Here is a 19,820-nt window from a genome sequence, read left to right as displayed (position 1 = left end):
CGCTGCAAGCAGTTCTTTCGTTTTGGAGGCTATAGCAACAATAACAGCAGAACTCTACAGTGATCTAGTGCACAACACTCACAATTACAGACAACAAACATAAACCTTAGTGGTCTAAAACAGGCGTCTAATTCTAGCAGTAGGCTATGTCCGGCACACCCATCACTGTCCTATTATGACCAGAGCGTGCGGCAGAGCCCTAGTCCGATCCCACACGGTTTTTCACAGTTCGACGTCGGCGGGCGACACCGACGCGAACGTGGACCAGCTGCGCTACGTGTCGATGGCCATGATCTTCTTGAAGGCCTTCCGGAACTCCGGGTTGAAGATGGTGTAGATGACGGGGTTGACGAAGCTGTTCATGTAGCCCAGCCACGTGGTGAGGATGAAGGCGGTGACGCCGGGAGAGCAGTCGCCCGACAGCTTGGTGCACAGCGCGTCCATGATGTTGCACGTGAAGAACGGCACCCAGCACACCAGGAAGACGCCTGCGAAACCAGCAGACAGTGCAACACCGCGCCATCGACTCTGTCCCGTCATAATAAGCAACAACAACTGCACTTCACTAGCCAATAAAATCTGTATTACCATCATCATCATCATCATCATCGCTGTAGCAAGAATTTTTAACATCTAACAATGAAATTCGCCAAACAGCCATGCAATTGAGATTTTATTTTCGCTACCAGTTTCGGCAATTCATTATGCCACTTTCGGGCACAATATGCACCTCTGAAAAATACAACCTCTGCGACGGAAACAAAATTATCTATCATATTAAGTAATGATATCAAGTACACGCATGTGAAACTACTGTTGTAACTTGTTCTATAACATTGAAAAATAGGCATGGCTTGTGTGTTCGTACTACTGAAAAAACGTATAGTTTAAGCAACACTTCTTGACAATCTAAGTTCAGGTACTGTATCACACTTTGCACGCACAATAGACAGTCAAATTTAATATTTCCATACCATAATTATCTGCAAAACTTCTTAAAATACATGTAGCTAACAGCGCTACTGAAACACTCGTAGTTGCTTGAAACGTCTCTGTGAAGTCGTTTCATAAGACGCTTGTCGCATTCGGTACAACTTATTCACTTTACTACCTAATTTTAGCTCAGTTCATGAACTCTTCCAGAAAGACTGAGCACCGAAATAAGGCCTATTGATTATTATGTGTGTGTTTTAATGTGGGGTTTCGGTTTTGTTTGGTGGGAAACGCTGAGTTGGTCATCGTCTGCTGTGAGCAGACGATGTTGCTTCTCGTTCGGAGGAGAGTACAGGATGACCAACTTAGGTTTCCAATACCTGAACAGAGAGGTTTATCCATCTTAGTCGGGGGCTGTGTCGAAGGCTGTTTTTGTGTGTGAGGTTGGTGACGGAGCTAGATAATCTGGAAAGAGAAAGGGGCACTCTACGGTGAGCGTTTGGTGAGTACGGATCGTAGCTCTTAAGAGGGGTTTCAGGTGATAGGAAGCAGATTGAGATAGGACTTCGTTATGTTTAAGGGGCTCCGGAAAGGCTCAAAATCATGACAAGTTCAATTTTTACTTTTTTGCGTTTTCTGAATCTGCAGACTATTACCTTTTAATAGATATATAATTTATTCAATTCCGAAGACTACAACTATTTTTAAATTTTTTTTTTTTTTTGAAATGTGTTCTACATGGGCGTGACCCACTGTGGCGCTGTTAAACTGCTGTCAAATGGTGTTATTATTAACGTCCGTGTTCATCAGGTACATTTTAGTGATGTGAAATAAAGTATGTGTTGTGGCTAACCTGTGATGGTTAAATATATATCGCTGGTGTGATTGTCGATTGTTTCATGCTTATTTACTCTGTCGTTATCTCGAAGATATTCGTAATTAATTCTGTTTCTTGAGTCTCTGTTTTGTTGAAGTATAATAATGAGTAAAAGTAAAGTTATTAGAAATCCTCTGAAGGCTTTTAAGAAAAGGAGAAATGTTGGAAAGCCAAAGGTATTTAGAAATATGGGAATGAAGATAGGTTCTAACATGGTACGAACGATGCTTGCTTTAGACAAGGAACGCCTTCGGGCTGCAGACAGGGCTGTAAAGAGTCTAGAAATACAAGCAAGAGTAAACAGGAGGAGGAACAAGAGGAAGCTGGAGGAGGAGTTTGCAGAGGATAAAGATAATCCATCCTATGGACCTGGAATGCACTAAAAAGTTAATCCAATCTTTGTCGCTCGATTCCCAAAACTTTTATTTTCTCATACTAATTACATGTTTTCTAAGGATCTTCCAAACATATTTGTTTCAAACTTTCAGTAAATGTTACACAGTACCTTCTGCATGATTTAACACAGCCTTTTTCCAAAAAACTGTATATTTTTGAATATATAAATAAAAAATTGCAAAAAAATTTTGTGAATTTTCATTACAATTGAAAAAAATCATCTTTAATAACTGAACTAAAATTTTGTAAAATCCCTGTGTTAAGTTGTAGCCCATATTCCAATAAATAATCTGTAAAAAGTTCAACTTCCTACCTCAAATACTTTGTGAGGAAAGATGTAATTTATAAGCGTTATTTTAACATTGCAAGTATAGGGCGTTCCGGAGCCCCTTAACTCGTGAAATACTTAAGAACTTCAGCTTGACTAAAGCGTGTGAAGCGAGTATGATTTTTAATGATTTTAATCTTATATTTTGTGGAAGTTGCTTTTGTCTTTGTGTGTCGATTTTGTGCCACGTGTTCGGTAATCGATGACCCTTCTGGTTCACCTTGGCACCGAAATAGGCTTTATTTTAACAGTTTTCTTCTTTAATGAGCTATAATTTCGGCAAGAATATCGGTTCTTTCGGGCGCTTTCTACAAAGCAGCACAACAGCTTTATTTGGAATGCACCACGTGCTCTAGTTCGGCCGTTTGCAAGCAGCAGACGCAGTTAGTATGTTGAATAATTATCGCACAACCTCGTGCATTGGTTAAACCTCTGTCCAGAATAGTGCATGCGTAGAATCGTAATGCGAATCTCACTGAGATATTTGTATGGTACGAATGCAAAGGAGATGATAGTATCATTGTCTCCTATCCCCGTTTCCTGTGTTTCTTCTTGCTGTAGTTAAATTGTGCTCTGTTTCATTCTCACGTAATTCTTACTTAAATATTGCGAGTCACGCACCAGTTATGTGTAGTTAGGATGTGCAACCAAATATTTAGTTACAACAAATAATTTACGTGAAAAATAAATTCTTTGGTGTCGATCTTACCCCCTTACTCTGATTTCCATTCCTGAATTAATCAAGCTGCTTCATGCACGACATGGAGTGCTATTTATCTGGCTGCTTAAAAAATTTGCGTACTTGCAATTAAATTATTAAAGCAATGAAACTAATAATTTTCCAGCTCCGTTTTTTTCTAAATGGTTAGGAAGGGCTTGAGCTGGTGGCGACTCTGAATTTCTGAATTTTTATCATTATTTGTGTGAGAGAGGCAGCTAAAAATGCGAGATAACGTATATGGCTCAATGAGCAACGTCTTAAACATAGTAATATGTTACATGCTGAATAGATGTTGGTTTTGACCTTCGTACCATTCATTAATACCACACATTAACTTCATCAAATTCATAAAAAATTGTTTCCATTACACTGCAAAAGTCACTTCAGCACTGCTGCTGGTCCAGCTTCACTTTAAAATGCACATGTTGACAAGAATTTACAAAGTAAATAGTGTTATTGTTTTGTATCCTGGTCCTAGAAAGGCCAGTGAGGCCCAACCAACTGCTGTGTCACCCTCCACGAATGGTGTATTGCATGCAGTGTATAGGGTGACGTAGCCAGCAGAGCGCTCTGGTGGCCGTTGTCGGGCTTCTTGACCTTAGGGCAGCTGCTACTGGATCAAGTAACTGCTCTGTTTGCCTCGTGAGGCTCAGTCCCCCATTCCACACCTCCCACACCTCCATGCCTCTACTAGGAATCCAACCTGAATCCCACACATGGCAGTCAGACGTGCAAACCACTCAATTATCGAGGTGGGAAACCAATGTTATTCCCATGTCTAAATTCGTCAAACTCTCATCCGTAAAATCTATGTGAAGGTCAGAGAAACAGTATCATCATCTGCTGTCATACAGTGTAAAATATGACACTTCGATGAGGTGGGACAGTGAGGAATTGTAACACGCGTTGATGTAGGTAAGGAATGACAGTTGCTATGGTTTCGGCTACACACACAATTATACTGACTCCATTCTAGGGTATTAATTTGGTCTTGCAGTACAAAACATTCATCTTCTGCTGATAATGCTGTGTAGGCGGGGCAATGATATTTGACACAAACACATAGCCTTCCCGAATTGCCGTATAATCTAAAACTAGAAACTGACAGTGTATATGCTATAGCTTGAAGTGGTGAAGTGTGCATGCCACTACATGGTGGCAGAACTCAGTCACTGAATATTGAAAACTTAACTGTGACATCAGTAGCTGACGGGGTCTCTGTGCAGTGGTAGTCAGATGCTGAGGATGTCAGAGAGCTACTGATGGGGGAGGGGGTGTCAGATATTAGGAGAGGTGACAGGTACACCACGTTAATGCAAAACTGTAACAAGATGCCCCATATTGCAGGTAACTATAACAGTTTGCCATCTATGTAGCAATTCGCTCCATGTTATAGTGAAATTGCAAGTTGATAATCTCCATGCTACTGCCAAACATAGCAAGTTCTCCTACATGCTACAGGAAAACTGTAGGGCCTTTCTCCATGTTGAAGTAAATCTGTGATAGATTGCCACATGTTACAGCAAATAAGTGTCATGTAATATTTTGTGTAATATGATATCTTTTATAGACACCTTTTATTAACCTGACACGTTCCACATCATTACGAAGTGTCGTATTCATGATCTGTGGAACAAGTACTAATCTAATCTAATTTAATCGGTGTTGGCATTCTGGAGCCATATGTTTCCGGATGTCGTGAATTCGTAGCTCAAGTGCCTCCTTCGAAGAGATGAATGCAACTGAGTCCATCTGCAATCATCTCTTCGAAGGAGGCACTTGAGCTACGAATTCACGACATCCGGAAACATATGGCTCCAGAATGCCAATACCGATTATTTTTCAGAGGCGCGTATTGGGTCTGAACGAGGCATAATGAATTGCCAGAACTGGTAGCGAAAATAAAATAAAAGAACATGTCAATTGCACAGCTGTTTAGTGAATTTCATTGTTAAGTATTTGACCAGCCGCTCTCCCATGTCCTCAATTGATTAGCACAGATAGCCAGAATCATCTTCATGTTCACAATGATCTAGACCATCATAATTTTCTTATCAATCTTAATGAATAATTTCATCGCCAACTGATGATGTCCACCATCATATTGACTACCTAGAACATCACGTTGATTATCTCCAGCATCATATTAAATATCTGCATCATCATATTGATAACCTCCATCATCATGACATTCTCCACTGTCACACTGATTAACTCTAACAACACTTTGATTATGTCCACTATCATGCTAATTATATGCCACACGCTATTGATTAATTCCACAGTTAATGTGATTGTGTGTGTGTGTGTGTGTGTGTGTGTGTGTGTGTGTGTGTGTGTAAGGTAAGTCAGTCAAGAAAGTTTCGAGATTTTTCGTAACAATATTAAAAAGCAATTTGGTCTTCATATATAGCATTGTTACTAAAGATCTCAAAAAGTTCTTGACTGATTGACCTCACAGTTTTACAACATTGTCTAATAAACACCCAGATGGAATATAATGCTGTTCCCGATTATGAGAAGGATGTCAGTGAACCAATCAACAATCTTGTACGTTAACTAATTGATGCATGGGGATGATTCATATACAAAGAACTTACACTGTATTTTGCTAACATGTAAATATACAGCATACAAACTGAAAGCGTTCTTAGGAAATATCTCGCAGAGTTGTCAACCGATTTACTTCAAGCTTTTCACATTTCTCTAATAAAGATATATACGTAGGCAATGTTCATCTGAATATTTGTTACGGTATCGTGTAAAAATTACCTGCAAATCAGTCAACAACTTTTCGACATTTTTCTAACAATACTTCCTCTCTCTCTCACTGTTAAAAAAATGTCGAAAAGTTGTTGACTGATTTGCAGCTAATTTTTACACGACACTGTAACAAATATTCAAATGAACATTGCCTACGTATTTTTTAAACAATTTTTATGTTTTCTTTTAAAACCGATTGCGAGGAAGATAATACAGTGACGGGGTAAAAAAAAGTACAGTTTAGTTTCCTTGGTCGGAGTAAGTTTAACTTCGATAGCAGTGCATTTAAACCATTACACAAATTCTTTCTCATATACAGGGTGGTTGCAAAAAGGTACGGCCAAACATTCAGGAAAAAATCCTCACACACAAATAAAGAAAAGATGTTATGTGGACATGTGTCCGGAAACGCTTAATTTCCATGTTAGAGCTCATTTTAGTTTCTTCCACCTACGCTCAACGTTATCATAATTTCATACGGGATACTCTACCTGTGCTGCTAGAACATGTGCCTTTACTAGTACGACACAACATGTGGTTTATGCACGATGGAGCTCCTGCACATTTCCGTCGAAGTGTTCGTACGCTTCTCAACAACAGATTCGGTGACCGATGAATTGGTAGAGGCGGACCAATTCCATGGCCTCCACGCTCTCCTGACCTCAACCCTCTTGACTTTCATTTATGGGGGTATTTGAAAGCTCTTGTCTACGCAACCCCGGTACCAAATGTAGAGACTCTTTGTACTCGTATTATGGACGGCTGTGATACAATACGCCATTCTCCAGGGCTGCATCAGCGCATCAGGGATTCCATGCGACGGAGGGTGGATGCATGTATCCTCGCTAACGGAGGACATTTTGAACATTTCCTGTAACAAAGTGTTTGAAGTCACGCTGGTACGTTCTGTTGCTGTGTGTTTCCATTCCATGATTAATGTGATTTGAAGAGAAGTAATAAAATGAGCTCTAACATGGAAAATAAGCGTTTCCGGACACATGTCCACATAACATATTTTCTTTCTTTGTGTGTGAGGAATGTTTCCTGAAAGTTTGGCCGTACCTTCTTGTAACACCCTGTATTAATTCTCTCCCCTTATACCTAGTTTTCAACAAAAACTGTATACTCAGAAATAAGTTGTGTTTTTTTTCTCGCAGTCGCTTTTAACAGGGAACAGTAAAGTTGTATTTATGGAACACTGAGCACACAGGTGCGATGGACCAACTGGAAACGTCAGAGACACCATGTGAGCATCACATAACCAACATATTCTATGAATGAACGAGACACAGAAATGTGGAAGGTGTCTTTACACAGATGATGAATACAAAGATACCAAAATATAATGAAACCTGGAACATGAAATACTCATGATAATATATGAAACATATTAAATACAGACAATAATGATGAAAAACCTTTAGTTAAGGAATGTGAAAAATGCAAAGGAAATCTAGAGAAGATAGAGGGTGGAGAAAAATAAAAACAGTGATTGGATAACATGGAAGAGTTAACTAACGAATCAAACGTAAGTGGAGGGAGGGGGAAAGAGGGTGGGACAGAAGGAAATAGGAAATAGAGCACAAATATGTAACATAAAAATATAAGATTGAAACAGTAAAAATGCGAATAAAAATAAGTAGGCCTATATAGGTAGTCGAAATTTGCGTAAAGATTGAAATATCTCATTTCTTGTCTGTTTAGCTTTATTCACATATTTAATGTTATATTACATATTTTCGCTTCATTTCTTACATCCTTCTCTCACACCCACCTCCACCCACTCCCCATCCACAACTTACGTTTGGTTCATTGGTCCACTCCTCCTTCCCTATTATCGTCACTTTTTTATTTTCATTCATCCCCACCCCCCTTCTTCTTGAGATCCCCTTTACGCATCACACCTTCTTTAACGAAAACTGTTCGTCATTATTCTAAGTCGATAATTATTGCCTGTATTTAATGGCTTTTATTTTCCATCAAGATTATTTCGTGTTACAAATTTTATTATGTTCTGACATTTTGTATAAATCAGCTATACAAGGACGCTTCCTAACATACTGAGTCTCGTTAACTGGCAGGATTTATTTCTTATGCAATGCTCGATTGATGTCGCTTCCCAATTGGTTCCTTGACTCCTAGCGTGCTGAGGATTCCACTGGATCTCGGCAGTGTGTTACAGCCACATGACTATTAAGTTTAAAATTCTAGTAAGTTCCTTAATACTGCCTTCCTTCCATTTTCAGCGTCTGTTTGTTAATATATTTCTCGTATCTATTTTTCACCCAACCAGTCTTTATTGGATGTTAATTTTCTGTTTTATTATTAGGTTTCCTGTTATTATTAGGTTTCCTGTTTTATTATTAGGTTTCCTGCCTGCATACTACCGAATGGTGCTGCCACACGATTGTAGATGTTGATGTAGAACCACACCCTCGCGTGCCCTGCTGAAAAACCATCGTAGGCCGCTTCAGCTTTCTACTAGCCTTTAGTAATTTCACTTGTTCCAAATACTGTCCTTGAAACCAACGTCACCCAGTGTGTGAACATATATTTGATCATTCACGAAGCTCCATCCTTGTTTGCCGACTGTGTATCACAGACAAAATTTCTGCGAATGAATATTAATTGTCAGTTTATGTGGTCGGAACACAAAAAATGACTTGCAAACAGAACGTTATGAGCAGGTTAGAGACCTGTCACCATTATATAAGAGATAGTGTCGTTTAGTTATATGCTATTCATGCGTACGTTCAGTTCAGAACTATGGAATTCTTTTCGTGGAACAAATGCAAAAAATATCTACAGGGAGTCCAAGCTACAGAAGAATGCCATAAAAACAGAAACAAACAACAGTAATCGAGATCACTCCATAGATCTGTTCAAAACACTGGCAATTTCAATTATATGTGAGTACATTTACAAGTCAGTTACACACATCAAAAATAAACTTGATAACTGGTACATAGATATGTTTTTCCCTGAAAATGCAACAAGACTGAAATTACGGGACTGATATTAAGAAAGATGAAACATAACACAGCTTTCACCAAACAAGAAACAGAATTATGTAATACGTTGCGAAAGGAAATTAAGGAGATTACTGAAATGAACTTATTTGGAAAGGCAGTTAAAAATTACTGTAGACCCATAATTTTTTAACATCCAAGTATTGCTAAGAAATATAGAGCAGGGGTTAGATAGTAGCTGTAACAGGAATGAATGATAATAAAAACGGTCATATACATCTCTCGTTTAACATGACACTTTTGTACTATGTCTCGTTCCCTTTATTTCCTGCAGAAACTGCCTCGCAAATATCTACTACGTATAATACTAGCAACCTTATGGTCTTTCTGAGCTCAACATCTCACTCATTATACACTACTGGCCATTAAAATTGCTACACCACGATGTGCTACAGACGCGAAATTTAACCAACAAGATGAAGATGCTGTGATCTTTTCAGAGCATTCACACAAGATTAGCGCCGGTGGCGACACCTGACATGAGGAAAGTTTCCAACCGATTTCTCATACACAAACAGCAGTTGACCGCCGTTGGCTGGTGAAACGTTGTTGTGATGCCTCGTGTAAGGAGGAGAAATGCGTACCATCACGTTTCCGACTTTGATAAAGGTCGGATTGTAGCCTATCACGATTGCGGTTTATCGCATCGCGACATTGCTGCTCGCGTTGGTCGAGATTCAATGACTGTTAGCAGAATATGGAATCGGTTGGTTCAATAGGGCAATACGGAACGCCGTGCTGGATCCCAACGCTCTCGTATCACTAGCAGTCGAGATGACAGGCATCTTATCCGCATGGCTGTAACGGATCGTGCAGCCACATCTCGATCCCTGAGTCAACAGATGGGGACGTTTGCAAGACGACAACCATCTGCACGAACAGTTCGACGACGTTTGCAGCAGCATGGACTATCAGCTCGGAGACCATGGCTGCGGTTACCCTTGACGCTTCATCACAGACAGGAGCACGTGCGATGGTGTACTCAACGAGGAACCTTGGTGCACGAATGGAAAAACGTAATTTTTTATGATGAATCCGGGTTCTCTTTACAGCATCATGATGGTCGCATCCGTGTTTGGCGACATCGCGGTGAATGCACATTGGAAGCGTGTATTCGTCATCGCCATACTGGCGTATCACCCGGCGTGATGGTATGGGGTGCCATTGGTTACACGTCTTGGTCACCTCTTGTTCGCACTGACGGCTCTTTGAACGGTGGACGTTACATTTCAGATGTGTTACGACCCGTGGCTCTACCCTCCATTCGATCCCTGCAAAACCCTACATTTGAGCAGGATAATGCACGACCGCATGTTGCAGGTCCTGTACGAGCCTTTCTGGATGCAGGGAATGTTCGACTGCTGCCCTGGCCAGCACATTCTCCAGTGCTCTCACCACTTGAAAAGTCTGGCCAATGGTGGCCGAGCAACTGGCTCGTCACAATACGCCAGTCACTACTCATGATGAACTGTGGTATCGTGTTGAAGCTGCATGGGCAGCTGTACCTGTACACGCCATCCAAGCTCTGTTTGACTCAATGCCCAGGCGTATGAAGGCCGTTATTACTGCCAGAGGTGGTTGTTCTGGGTACTGATTCCTCAGGACGTATTCACGCAAAATGCGTGAAAATGTAATCACATGTCAGTTCTAGCATAATATATTTGTCCAATGAATACCTGTTTATCATCTGCATTTCTTCTTGGTGTAGCAATTTTAATGGCCCGTAGTGTAGTACGAAAACGGCTAAATAACAGTTTACGGAGATCCTAAAAACCAAAATTCAAACTCCATGGAGTGTTGACATATCGAAAAAAGCTAAAACTAGACAAGCAGTTTGTGAAATAACTGTACGTGATAGAATTTTTTCACTATTTTTCCTGAAATCAGCGTTGAACACACTTTAAAAATCAATAAATCTGAAACAACATTTGTGTCGCAGAGCTATGTTATCAGTGTACTATCATTGCTTACAGAGGTATAGTTAGTTATCTTGACACGGTCTACTCCGTGTGGATGTTTGTGATCACGAGGTGCGAATGCAGTCTCACCGAGAACGATGGCGAGCGTCTTGGTGGCCTTGCGTTCCTTCCTGGCCGAGGACTTGTCGCGCTTCTTGCGGCTGGCGCGGTTCACCTTGTAGATGGTGAACCTGGCGGCCGCCTGGCCCGGCTTCTCGCGCTTGCTGCCCCCCGTCGAGGGCAGCAGGGAGTCCACCGTCGCCTGGCGCGTCACCGGGGGCGGCGCCGCGGCCGTGGGGGCGGCGGAAGGCGGCGGGCTCTGCGTCGCGGACCCGGTCGCCGCCCCCGGAGACCCCACGTCGCGTGGTGTCGCCCCCACTGGCGAGGAAACGGCGCCTGCAGGAGCCACTGTGGGGCCCGTCGTGGACGAAGAAGACGAGTCGTTTCGCCGCACCTGAAGACAAGGGCACACCAATGTCATCCCACACATACCAGCTGTAATCCCCAATGTCTCACAGCCCTAAATCACTCATAATCACCATCAGTATTCATCACTCATCAATTATAACCACCAACCAATCATTTCAGTGGTCAGCCATAATCCCAACCAATCACAGCCCAGGCGGCCGTTGTGGCCGAGCGGTTCTAGGTGCTTCAGTCTGGAACCGCGCTACCGCTACGGTCGCAGGTTCCAATCCTGCCTCGGGCATGGATGTGTGTGATGTCCTTAGGTTAGTTAGGTTTAAGTAGTTCTAAGTTCTAGGGAACTGATGACCTCAGAGGTTAAGTCCCATAGTGCTCAGAGCAATGTTTAGAATCACAGTCCCTATTTTACTTGAATTCAATTATTAGCCACTGTTATCGTCCCATATCAGTCATAATTCCAAATCACATTGACTAATCAGTTCACCTATAAATCACAATAACCTGTGTGTCATAACATCCACTCAGTCATCCCCAGCCAATTACAATCCTCAGCCAATCACAATCTCCATTCTATCACAATCCTCAATCAATTATAAATCAAAATTTAATTATAATCTCCTTTAAGTCATCAATGACAACGGGCTTGCTTCAGTGGATACACCGGTTCCCGTGAGATCGCCGAAGTTAAGCGCTGTCGGGCGTGGTCGGCACTTCGATGGGTGACCATTTGGGCCGCCATGCGCTCTTGCCATTTTCCGGGTGCACTCAGGCTCTTGATGCCAATTGAGGAGCTACTCTACCAAATAGTAGCGGGTTCGGTCAAGAATACCATCATAACGACCGGGAGAGCGGTGGGCTGACCCCACGCCCCTCCGATCTGCATCCTCCACTGACGATGACAGGGCGGTCGGATGGTCCCGGGAGGCCACTCGTGGCCTGAAGACGGAGTGCTTTAAGTCATCAATAAATAATAAACCTCTTTCAGTGACTATGATCCCAAATTAACTACATCCACAAATTTACAAGACACACCTGTTGTTCGAACAAAAGTTCTTCGAACATCTGCCCTGGCAATACGTTTCTTCACAGTTAAATATTCTGGAGCAGTCTAGCGAATGTTTCATACTGCTTTGAACGAGACTGGACACCTTGCAACAGTCTGTCTACGACCGACTCCTGTCAGTAAACTGTAACAAATTGTGAGTATAGCACCATCAAGTATTTTCTGGAAAGCAGCTGGAGAAGTGGAGAAAATGAAACAGGAAGCTGATAGCAAACAGCCCATGTTCATGTTTGGACACGAGTCACAACATACGAGACTCAGATCAAGAAAGATCTTCATGCATGGAACTACAGCAGCTCATTCATCTCTTGCAAATAGACGAGCGGAACTTCGGCTAGATTCTCTGCCTGACGCACACCGAACGAATGTCAGAGAGGAACCAGTCGCAGGATCACGCCTGCCTTACAGGGCATGGTAGACGCTGAAGAGACAGAGAACTGGGGTGTTACCACAGTGCAAAGTAAACCTCAGGAAATTGGGCTTCATCAGTCGTGACGAAATTTGCCAGCGTGCTGACTGGCAGGACCAACACCTGCTGGTCTGGAGGAGCTTGCCAGATAACCAGAGTACTTCTGACCCTGCTGCAGCTAAGAGAACATTAGTGAAACCCACAGAATATTAGCTTTCCGCAGGGTATGAAGAGTATTATCTAGCTGTTTGTTTGTTCTTACGTTTTATTTTGTCTTCCTGTCTGTGTTTCATAAATACGTGTCTGCACCTCAATCCTCGTCCTTTTATTATTAGAACTTCCTGTCTTTACTTCACTGAACACCTCTGAAATGGATACTTAGCATATAATTAATGTCTGTACGTTATTGCAGCTCTACCAATATGGTAAGAATTTCATGATGGATAAATAACTACAATTTCCAATCAAATCTCTAATGAATCACAATCCTCATCATCAGTCACTTGCAAGCTACAGTCAGTCATAGTTAATAAATATTTAGTCAATCAGTAACAATCAGTCAGTCAACAATCACCACCACCACAACCACCACCACACCCTACACAGATATCCCTAATTCTGAACAATCCGCCACCTTAAAATAAGTAAATCTGTTGTTAGAGCTTATTAAGATCAGTGAAATTTCTGGCGAGATTAAAACAATGTGCCTGTCTTCGACAAGTGATTTACCGATTGAAATATCCACACAATTCTAGGTTTGCCCTCACAGCTTTGCATGCGCCAGTACGCCATCTCCGTCCGCACAAACTTCAAATATGTTCTTCTGCATATTCTGCGGGACTTGTACCCCTGTCAGAAAGGATACTGTGGAGACACGGCATATCCGCAAATTATGGAATTGTTTTCATAATGAAATTTTACTCTGAAGCTGCGTGTGCGCTAATCTGTAACCAAAATAGCACACAAAAATAGCGCTCTCAGTGTTTGTACATTGAAGGAATATAGTGACACACATGCTAGAAGTCTGTCAATAATAGTTCATGTGCATCTGTACTCTAGTCTTTTCCTGTTGGTAGGCGTGTGTGATTAACATTAATCCTCACAAGCTGAAAATCCTTGGCCACAAAACTGTAAGAAAATTTAGAAATGCTTCTAAGGCCATACCTGGAATGCTATGGTTTCTGTCACTTAAGCATCAATTAAAGTAGTGGTTTCTAAACTATGTTTCCTTTACAACCAGCAATCCCTGACCACTCTCCCTGGGACTGTACTGTTAGAACGATTATACCAGTCAAGCACATCTACTTTACGTTTAATTTTACTGTTTGCACTTTACATCAGCTCGACAGTGCCATAAACAAAACAGTCCACAGCAGCGCTTCTCAGTTCCCTCGAGGGTAGAACTCTTCAGAGCCACTCTATACACGCTCATAGTCAGATTTGTGGGTGGGCCGTAGTCTGGTAGCTGCAAAAGTTAGGGTTTGTCTTGTAGTTTCGAGTTACGTCATATTTCGTAACAATATGAAACACGCACTAGTAAATGAGGAGAGACCGCGACAAGATGATTCTGATGTGTTTTGGGCACATGACGGCCAGGTTTTTGGCACCAGTACTAATATTAAGTGTGGTGAATGTAGATGAAAGTGTTGGTTGGTTGTTTGGGGAAGGAGACCAGACAGCGTGGTCATCGGTCTCATCGGAGTAGGGAAGGATGGGGAAGGAAGTCGGCCGTGCCCTTTCAGAGGAACCATCCCGGCATTTGCCTGGAGCGATTTAGGGAAATCACGGAAAACCTAAATCAGGATGGCCGGACGCGGGATTGAACCGTCGTCCTCCCGCATGCGAGTCCAGTGTCTAACCACTGCGCCACCTCGCTCGGTTGGATGAAAGTGTTAGAACTATCAAACTTCAAATGCAGTTCAGAAAGTTCTTAATACGCACAAATACATACAACACACACACACACAGCCATACACACACACACACACACACACACACACACACACACACACACACACAGAGACAGACAGACAGACAGACAGACACACACACACACACACACACACACACACACACACACACACACACACACAGACACACACACACACACAAATACGATATACATGTTTCAGCTCTAAAACTTGTAATAGAAGGAGGTAAGTGGAAAAAGTTGAAGCATTTGAGCAGTAGCTAACTGATGATGAGGCATCCACTTTGAAAGACACTAAAACCTCCAGTCTAAAAGCCTAAGTTGGAATCTGCACACTATACAAAATTCATAAAACGTTACCACAGTATCATCAGCAGGTAATATAATGGGCAGATCCCCGCCCAAATTTGCTTCTGCCCTCTCTTCAGAATAAGAAGCATTCAGCTGAAACGAGGGTTATGTTGATTACTCTCTCTAGCGTGTGAGGTCAAGTGTTAGGGAACAGTGCCCATTTCGAAGAGGGTCAGAATCACTTCATTCCTCCACAGTGCCCGGTATGAGGCCCTGTAATTGGCTTCAACGAGCACTGCTTACTGTCTGTGCCACTCTTCCTCGCACAGCTGCATGACTCTCAGCATCACAAGCGAAAACACGGTCGGAGTAGATATGGCTCACTGACGGCCGCCACACTCGCTGGTGATGGTCATACGAGGTAGTACAGAACTGTGATACATCACTGAAGACAACGCTGAAGACATTGCGACACCATTCATCAATAGTTCATGCCTCCTGGATGCGGCAGCCGTTTGTGTTGTGATATTAATGGTAGACTGTGCATGGGAGAGCCCACGGCCTTGCCGCAGCGGTAACACCGCTTCCCGTCAGACTGGTCTAGCAGTTGGATGGTTGACCATCCAGTCTGCCGAGCGCTGTTGGCAAGCGGGGTCCACTCAGCCCTTGTGAGGCAAACTGAGGAGCTACTTGAGTGAGAAGTAGCGGCTCCGGTCTCGCAAACTGACTTACGGCCGGAAACAGCGATCGTGTGATACCCAACTCGCTTTATTTGTCCATGAGACCCAGAAAATATTAGATACAGGCTCCCAGGTAGATGCCATTTTCCTTGACTTCCGGAAGGCGTTCGATGCAGTTCCGCACTGTCGCCTGATAAACAAAATAAGAGCCTACGGAATATCAGACCAGTTGTGTGGCTGGATTGAAGAGTTGTTAGCAAACAGAACACAGCTTGTTTTTCTCAATGGAGAGACGTCTACAGACATTAAAGTAACCTCTGGCGTACCACAGGGGAGAGTTATGGGACCATTGCCTTTCACAATATATATAAATGACCTAGTAGATAGTGTCGGAAGTTCCATGCGGCTTTTCACGGATGATGGTGTAGTATACAGGGAAGTTTCAGCATTAGAAAATTGCAGCGAAATGCAGGAAGATTGGCAGCGGATAGGCACTTGGTGCAGGGAGTGGCAACTGACCCTAAACATAGACAAATGTAATGTATTGCGAATACATAGAAAGAAGGATCCTTCATTGTATGATTATATGATAGCGGAACAAACACTGGTAGCAGTTACTTCTGTAAAATATCTGGGAGTATGCGTACGGAACGATTTCAAGTGGAATGATCGTGTAAAATTAATTGTTGGTAAGGCAGGTGCCAGGTTGAGATTCATTGGGAGAGTCCTTAGAAAATGTAGTCCATCGACAAAGGACGTGGCTTACAAAACACTCGTTCGACCTATACTTGAATAGTGCTCATCAGTGTGGGATCCGTACTAGATCGGGTTGACAGAGGAGATAGAGAAGATCCAAAGAAGAGCGGTGCGTTTCGTCACAGGGTTATTTGGTAAGCGTGATAGCGTTACGGAGATGTTTAGCAAACTCAAGTGGCAGACTCTGCAAGAGAGGCGCTCTGCATCGCGGTGTAGCCTGCTCGCCAGGTTTCGAGAGGGTGCGTTTCTGGATGAGGTACGAATATATTGCTTCCCCCTACTTATACCTCCCGAGGAGATCACGAATGTGCCGCGCGGGATTAGCCGAGCGGTCTAAGGCGCTGCAGTCAGGGACTGTGCGGCTGATCCCGGCGGAGGTTCGAGTCCTCCCTCGGGCATGGGTGTGTGTGTTTGTCCTTAGGATAATTTCGGTTAACTAGTGTGTAAGCTTAGGGACTGATGACCTTAGCAGTTAAGTCCCATAAGATTTCACACACATTTTTTGAAGATCACGAATGTAAAATTAGAGGGATTCGAGCGCACACGGAGGCTTTCCGACAGTCGTTCTTCCCGCGAACCATGCGCGACTAGAACAGTAAAGGGAGGTAATGACAGTGGCACGTAAAGAGCCCTGCGCCACACAGGTGGCTTGCGGAGTATAAATGTAGATGTAGATGTAGATGTAGAGCACATGCCCCTTCATATCCGCATCGAGTGACGCCTGTGGGCTGAGGATGACACGGCGGCCGGTCGGTACCACTGGGCCTGGCAAGGCCTGTTCGGACGGAGTTTATGCATGTGAGTGTAAGTTTCAGTCCACCCGCTGCTAGGGACAACCAAGGGTGCAGGCTGATGCAGAATGTTGAAGAGAGCCCACTGCTTGATCTCCGATGGTAGGGGCAAAAGGGGATGAGCTACAATCTGCTTCGTGCACAATACGGTGATCCTCACGTGTGGTGGTCAGACGTGGTAGACTAGAATCTTGATGACGAGAATGCCTGCCCTCAGGTTGCTATACAGTCCAGCATCGACAGTCACATTGCATGGGGGCTTAATTATATGAAATGCAAATATTTTTAGTTTTTCGGTTTAGTAGCTGTCTGTCCGATTACGAAGTCTCGTAACGGTTGGCCCTGACTGTTATTATTACGCAATCTGACTGCTTAGAACAACAACAAAGAATGAAATGGAAATTTTCATTAACACAATTAATTAATTAATTAAGTCCCCAGCAACTATAAAACCTACGAAACCAAAGCACAAGTATAACTGTTCTGTGTGTGGAAGTATGACTCAACGTACGCATCTGGCACGGTTCTTCTTCAATAACACAAGAAATTTTAAATATCATTCATACTGAATTAATTAAAGAAAATAAAAATACCATAATTACTCAAGAAAACCAGAATTACACTCTAATACAATAACACAAGCCAGATGCTTTGTTGACTGAACCTGTAATGACGCATTATTTAACATGGAAATAATGAAAAATAAATCAAGTTTCGTTACCTTCATATATTGACCAAAATCACTCTAATCATTACAATATATCTCCACACCGACTCGCTATTACCACATCTCAACAAGAACCTTTCAGTATCACATCTCAGAAAGCACACCCTACTAGCACATCTCAACACGAACTGACTACTACGAGTCCTCGACAAGCACTGCCTTCTAGCACATCTCAATAATGACTCCCGTGGAGGCGGCGGAACAATGCTCTCTAGCGATCTCTGTCGCTGTGGCTCAGTGTAGCCACCTTTCATATGCCCTTCCTCCACGGCTAGAATTTGATGGTATTTTTGCCAGCATTGGTGGTGAAAATACCACCAAATTCGTCAAAAAAATACAGACAAAAATAAAAAATAATATTAATACGTAAATATCATATAACTAGATAAAATTTTGGCTTTGCACTGACCTTTCAATAACCTAATATATAAAATACAGTAAGCAATACAAATTCTTTCATACATGTGACTTTACATAACAGTTTACACAAGTATTATGTGGTTAAACAGTTCAATCAATAGCGTCAGCAATGACGAATATGTGCAGGTAAGAGTCTCATAACTTTTCACAAACAGTAATACACAAAAAATCAGTTTATACAAATATTCACATAAACGGTTTCCATAGCTCAAGAATAAGCAGTTGACAGTTCCAGCAGTAGCACCCAGCAATGGTCAACAGGTGCTGACACCAACAAGTGACATCATCTTAGTAGAAGCAGTCCATCAGTGGTACCCAGCAATGTTGATCAGGTGCACACAGCGACAGGTGACTTCATTTCAGTAGAAGTAATCCATCAGTGGCACCCAGCAATGTTGAGCAGGTGCAGACATCAACAGGTGACATCTTTTCAGTAGAAGCAGTCCATCAGTGGCACCCAGCAATGTTGAGTAGGTGCAGACACCAACAAGTAACACCATTTCAGTAGAAGCAGTCCATTAGTGGCACCAGCAATGTTGATCAGGTGCACACAGCAACAGGTGACTTCATTTCAGTAGAAACAGTCCATCAGTGGCACCCAGTAATGTTGAGCAGGTGCAGACACCAACAAGTAACACCATTTCAGTAGAATCAGTCCATTAGTGGCACCAGCAATGTTGATCAGGTACACACAGCAACAGGTGACATCTTTTCAGTAGAAACAGTCCATCAGTGGCACCCAGCAATGTTGAGCAGGTGCAGACATCAACAAGTAACACCATTTCAGTAGAAGCAGTTCCATAAAATACACTGTCACTGATCACACTGTTCATCAGAGTTTATAAGCAGAAATTAAACATGTCCTAGTGGCACCAATATTGTAGAAAAGGCACAAGTAACAGTCCATAATTTTTTTTTTTTTTTTACAATCACTGATTACACAGTTCATCAGCAGAAATTAAACAAGTCCTTGTGGCACAAATCATGTAGAAAAGGTACAAGTAACAGTCCATAATTTTTTACAATCACTGATCACACAGTTCATCAGCAGAAATTAAACATGTCCTTGTGGCACCAATCATGTAGAAAAAGTGCAAGTAACCGTCCATACTATTCAACATAACTACTGAGACAGTTCAGTCATGAACAATAGTTTGAATGCACATACAATTTCTTTAACAAATTATTATCAATGCTCTTACACTAAACATACAAATCATAATAAACACACAAATGATATCAGGTAATTGTCACATTAACTATTACAGTACACAATAACAGTTAACCTATAATATTTATGGGTGTCAGTGCAAGCCACAACA

At 42.3% G+C, this 19,820-nt stretch overlaps 1 protein-coding gene across 1 annotated transcript in view; it reads right to left on the bottom strand.

The window, feature by feature from the left end:
* Positions 1–273: 273 nt before the first annotated feature.
* Positions 274–19,820, bottom strand: part of LOC126209838 (dopamine D2-like receptor) — a 243,849-nt gene continuing 224,302 nt past the window's right edge. Inside the window, exons 8-9 of the mRNA XM_049938968.1 lie at positions 11,096–11,459; positions 274–488 (exon numbers count right to left, since the gene is read on the bottom strand). Of these exons, the coding sequence (XP_049794925.1) occupies positions 274–488; positions 11,096–11,459 (579 nt within the window). The remainder of the gene's footprint in view (positions 489–11,095; positions 11,460–19,820) is intronic.

The sequence above is a fragment of the Schistocerca nitens genome, chromosome 10 (genome assembly GCF_023898315.1).
Source record: "Schistocerca nitens isolate TAMUIC-IGC-003100 chromosome 10, iqSchNite1.1, whole genome shotgun sequence".
In the NCBI taxonomy this organism is placed as follows: Eukaryota; Metazoa; Arthropoda; class Insecta; order Orthoptera; family Acrididae; genus Schistocerca; species Schistocerca nitens.
This window is presented reverse-complemented; position numbering and strand designations above follow the sequence as displayed.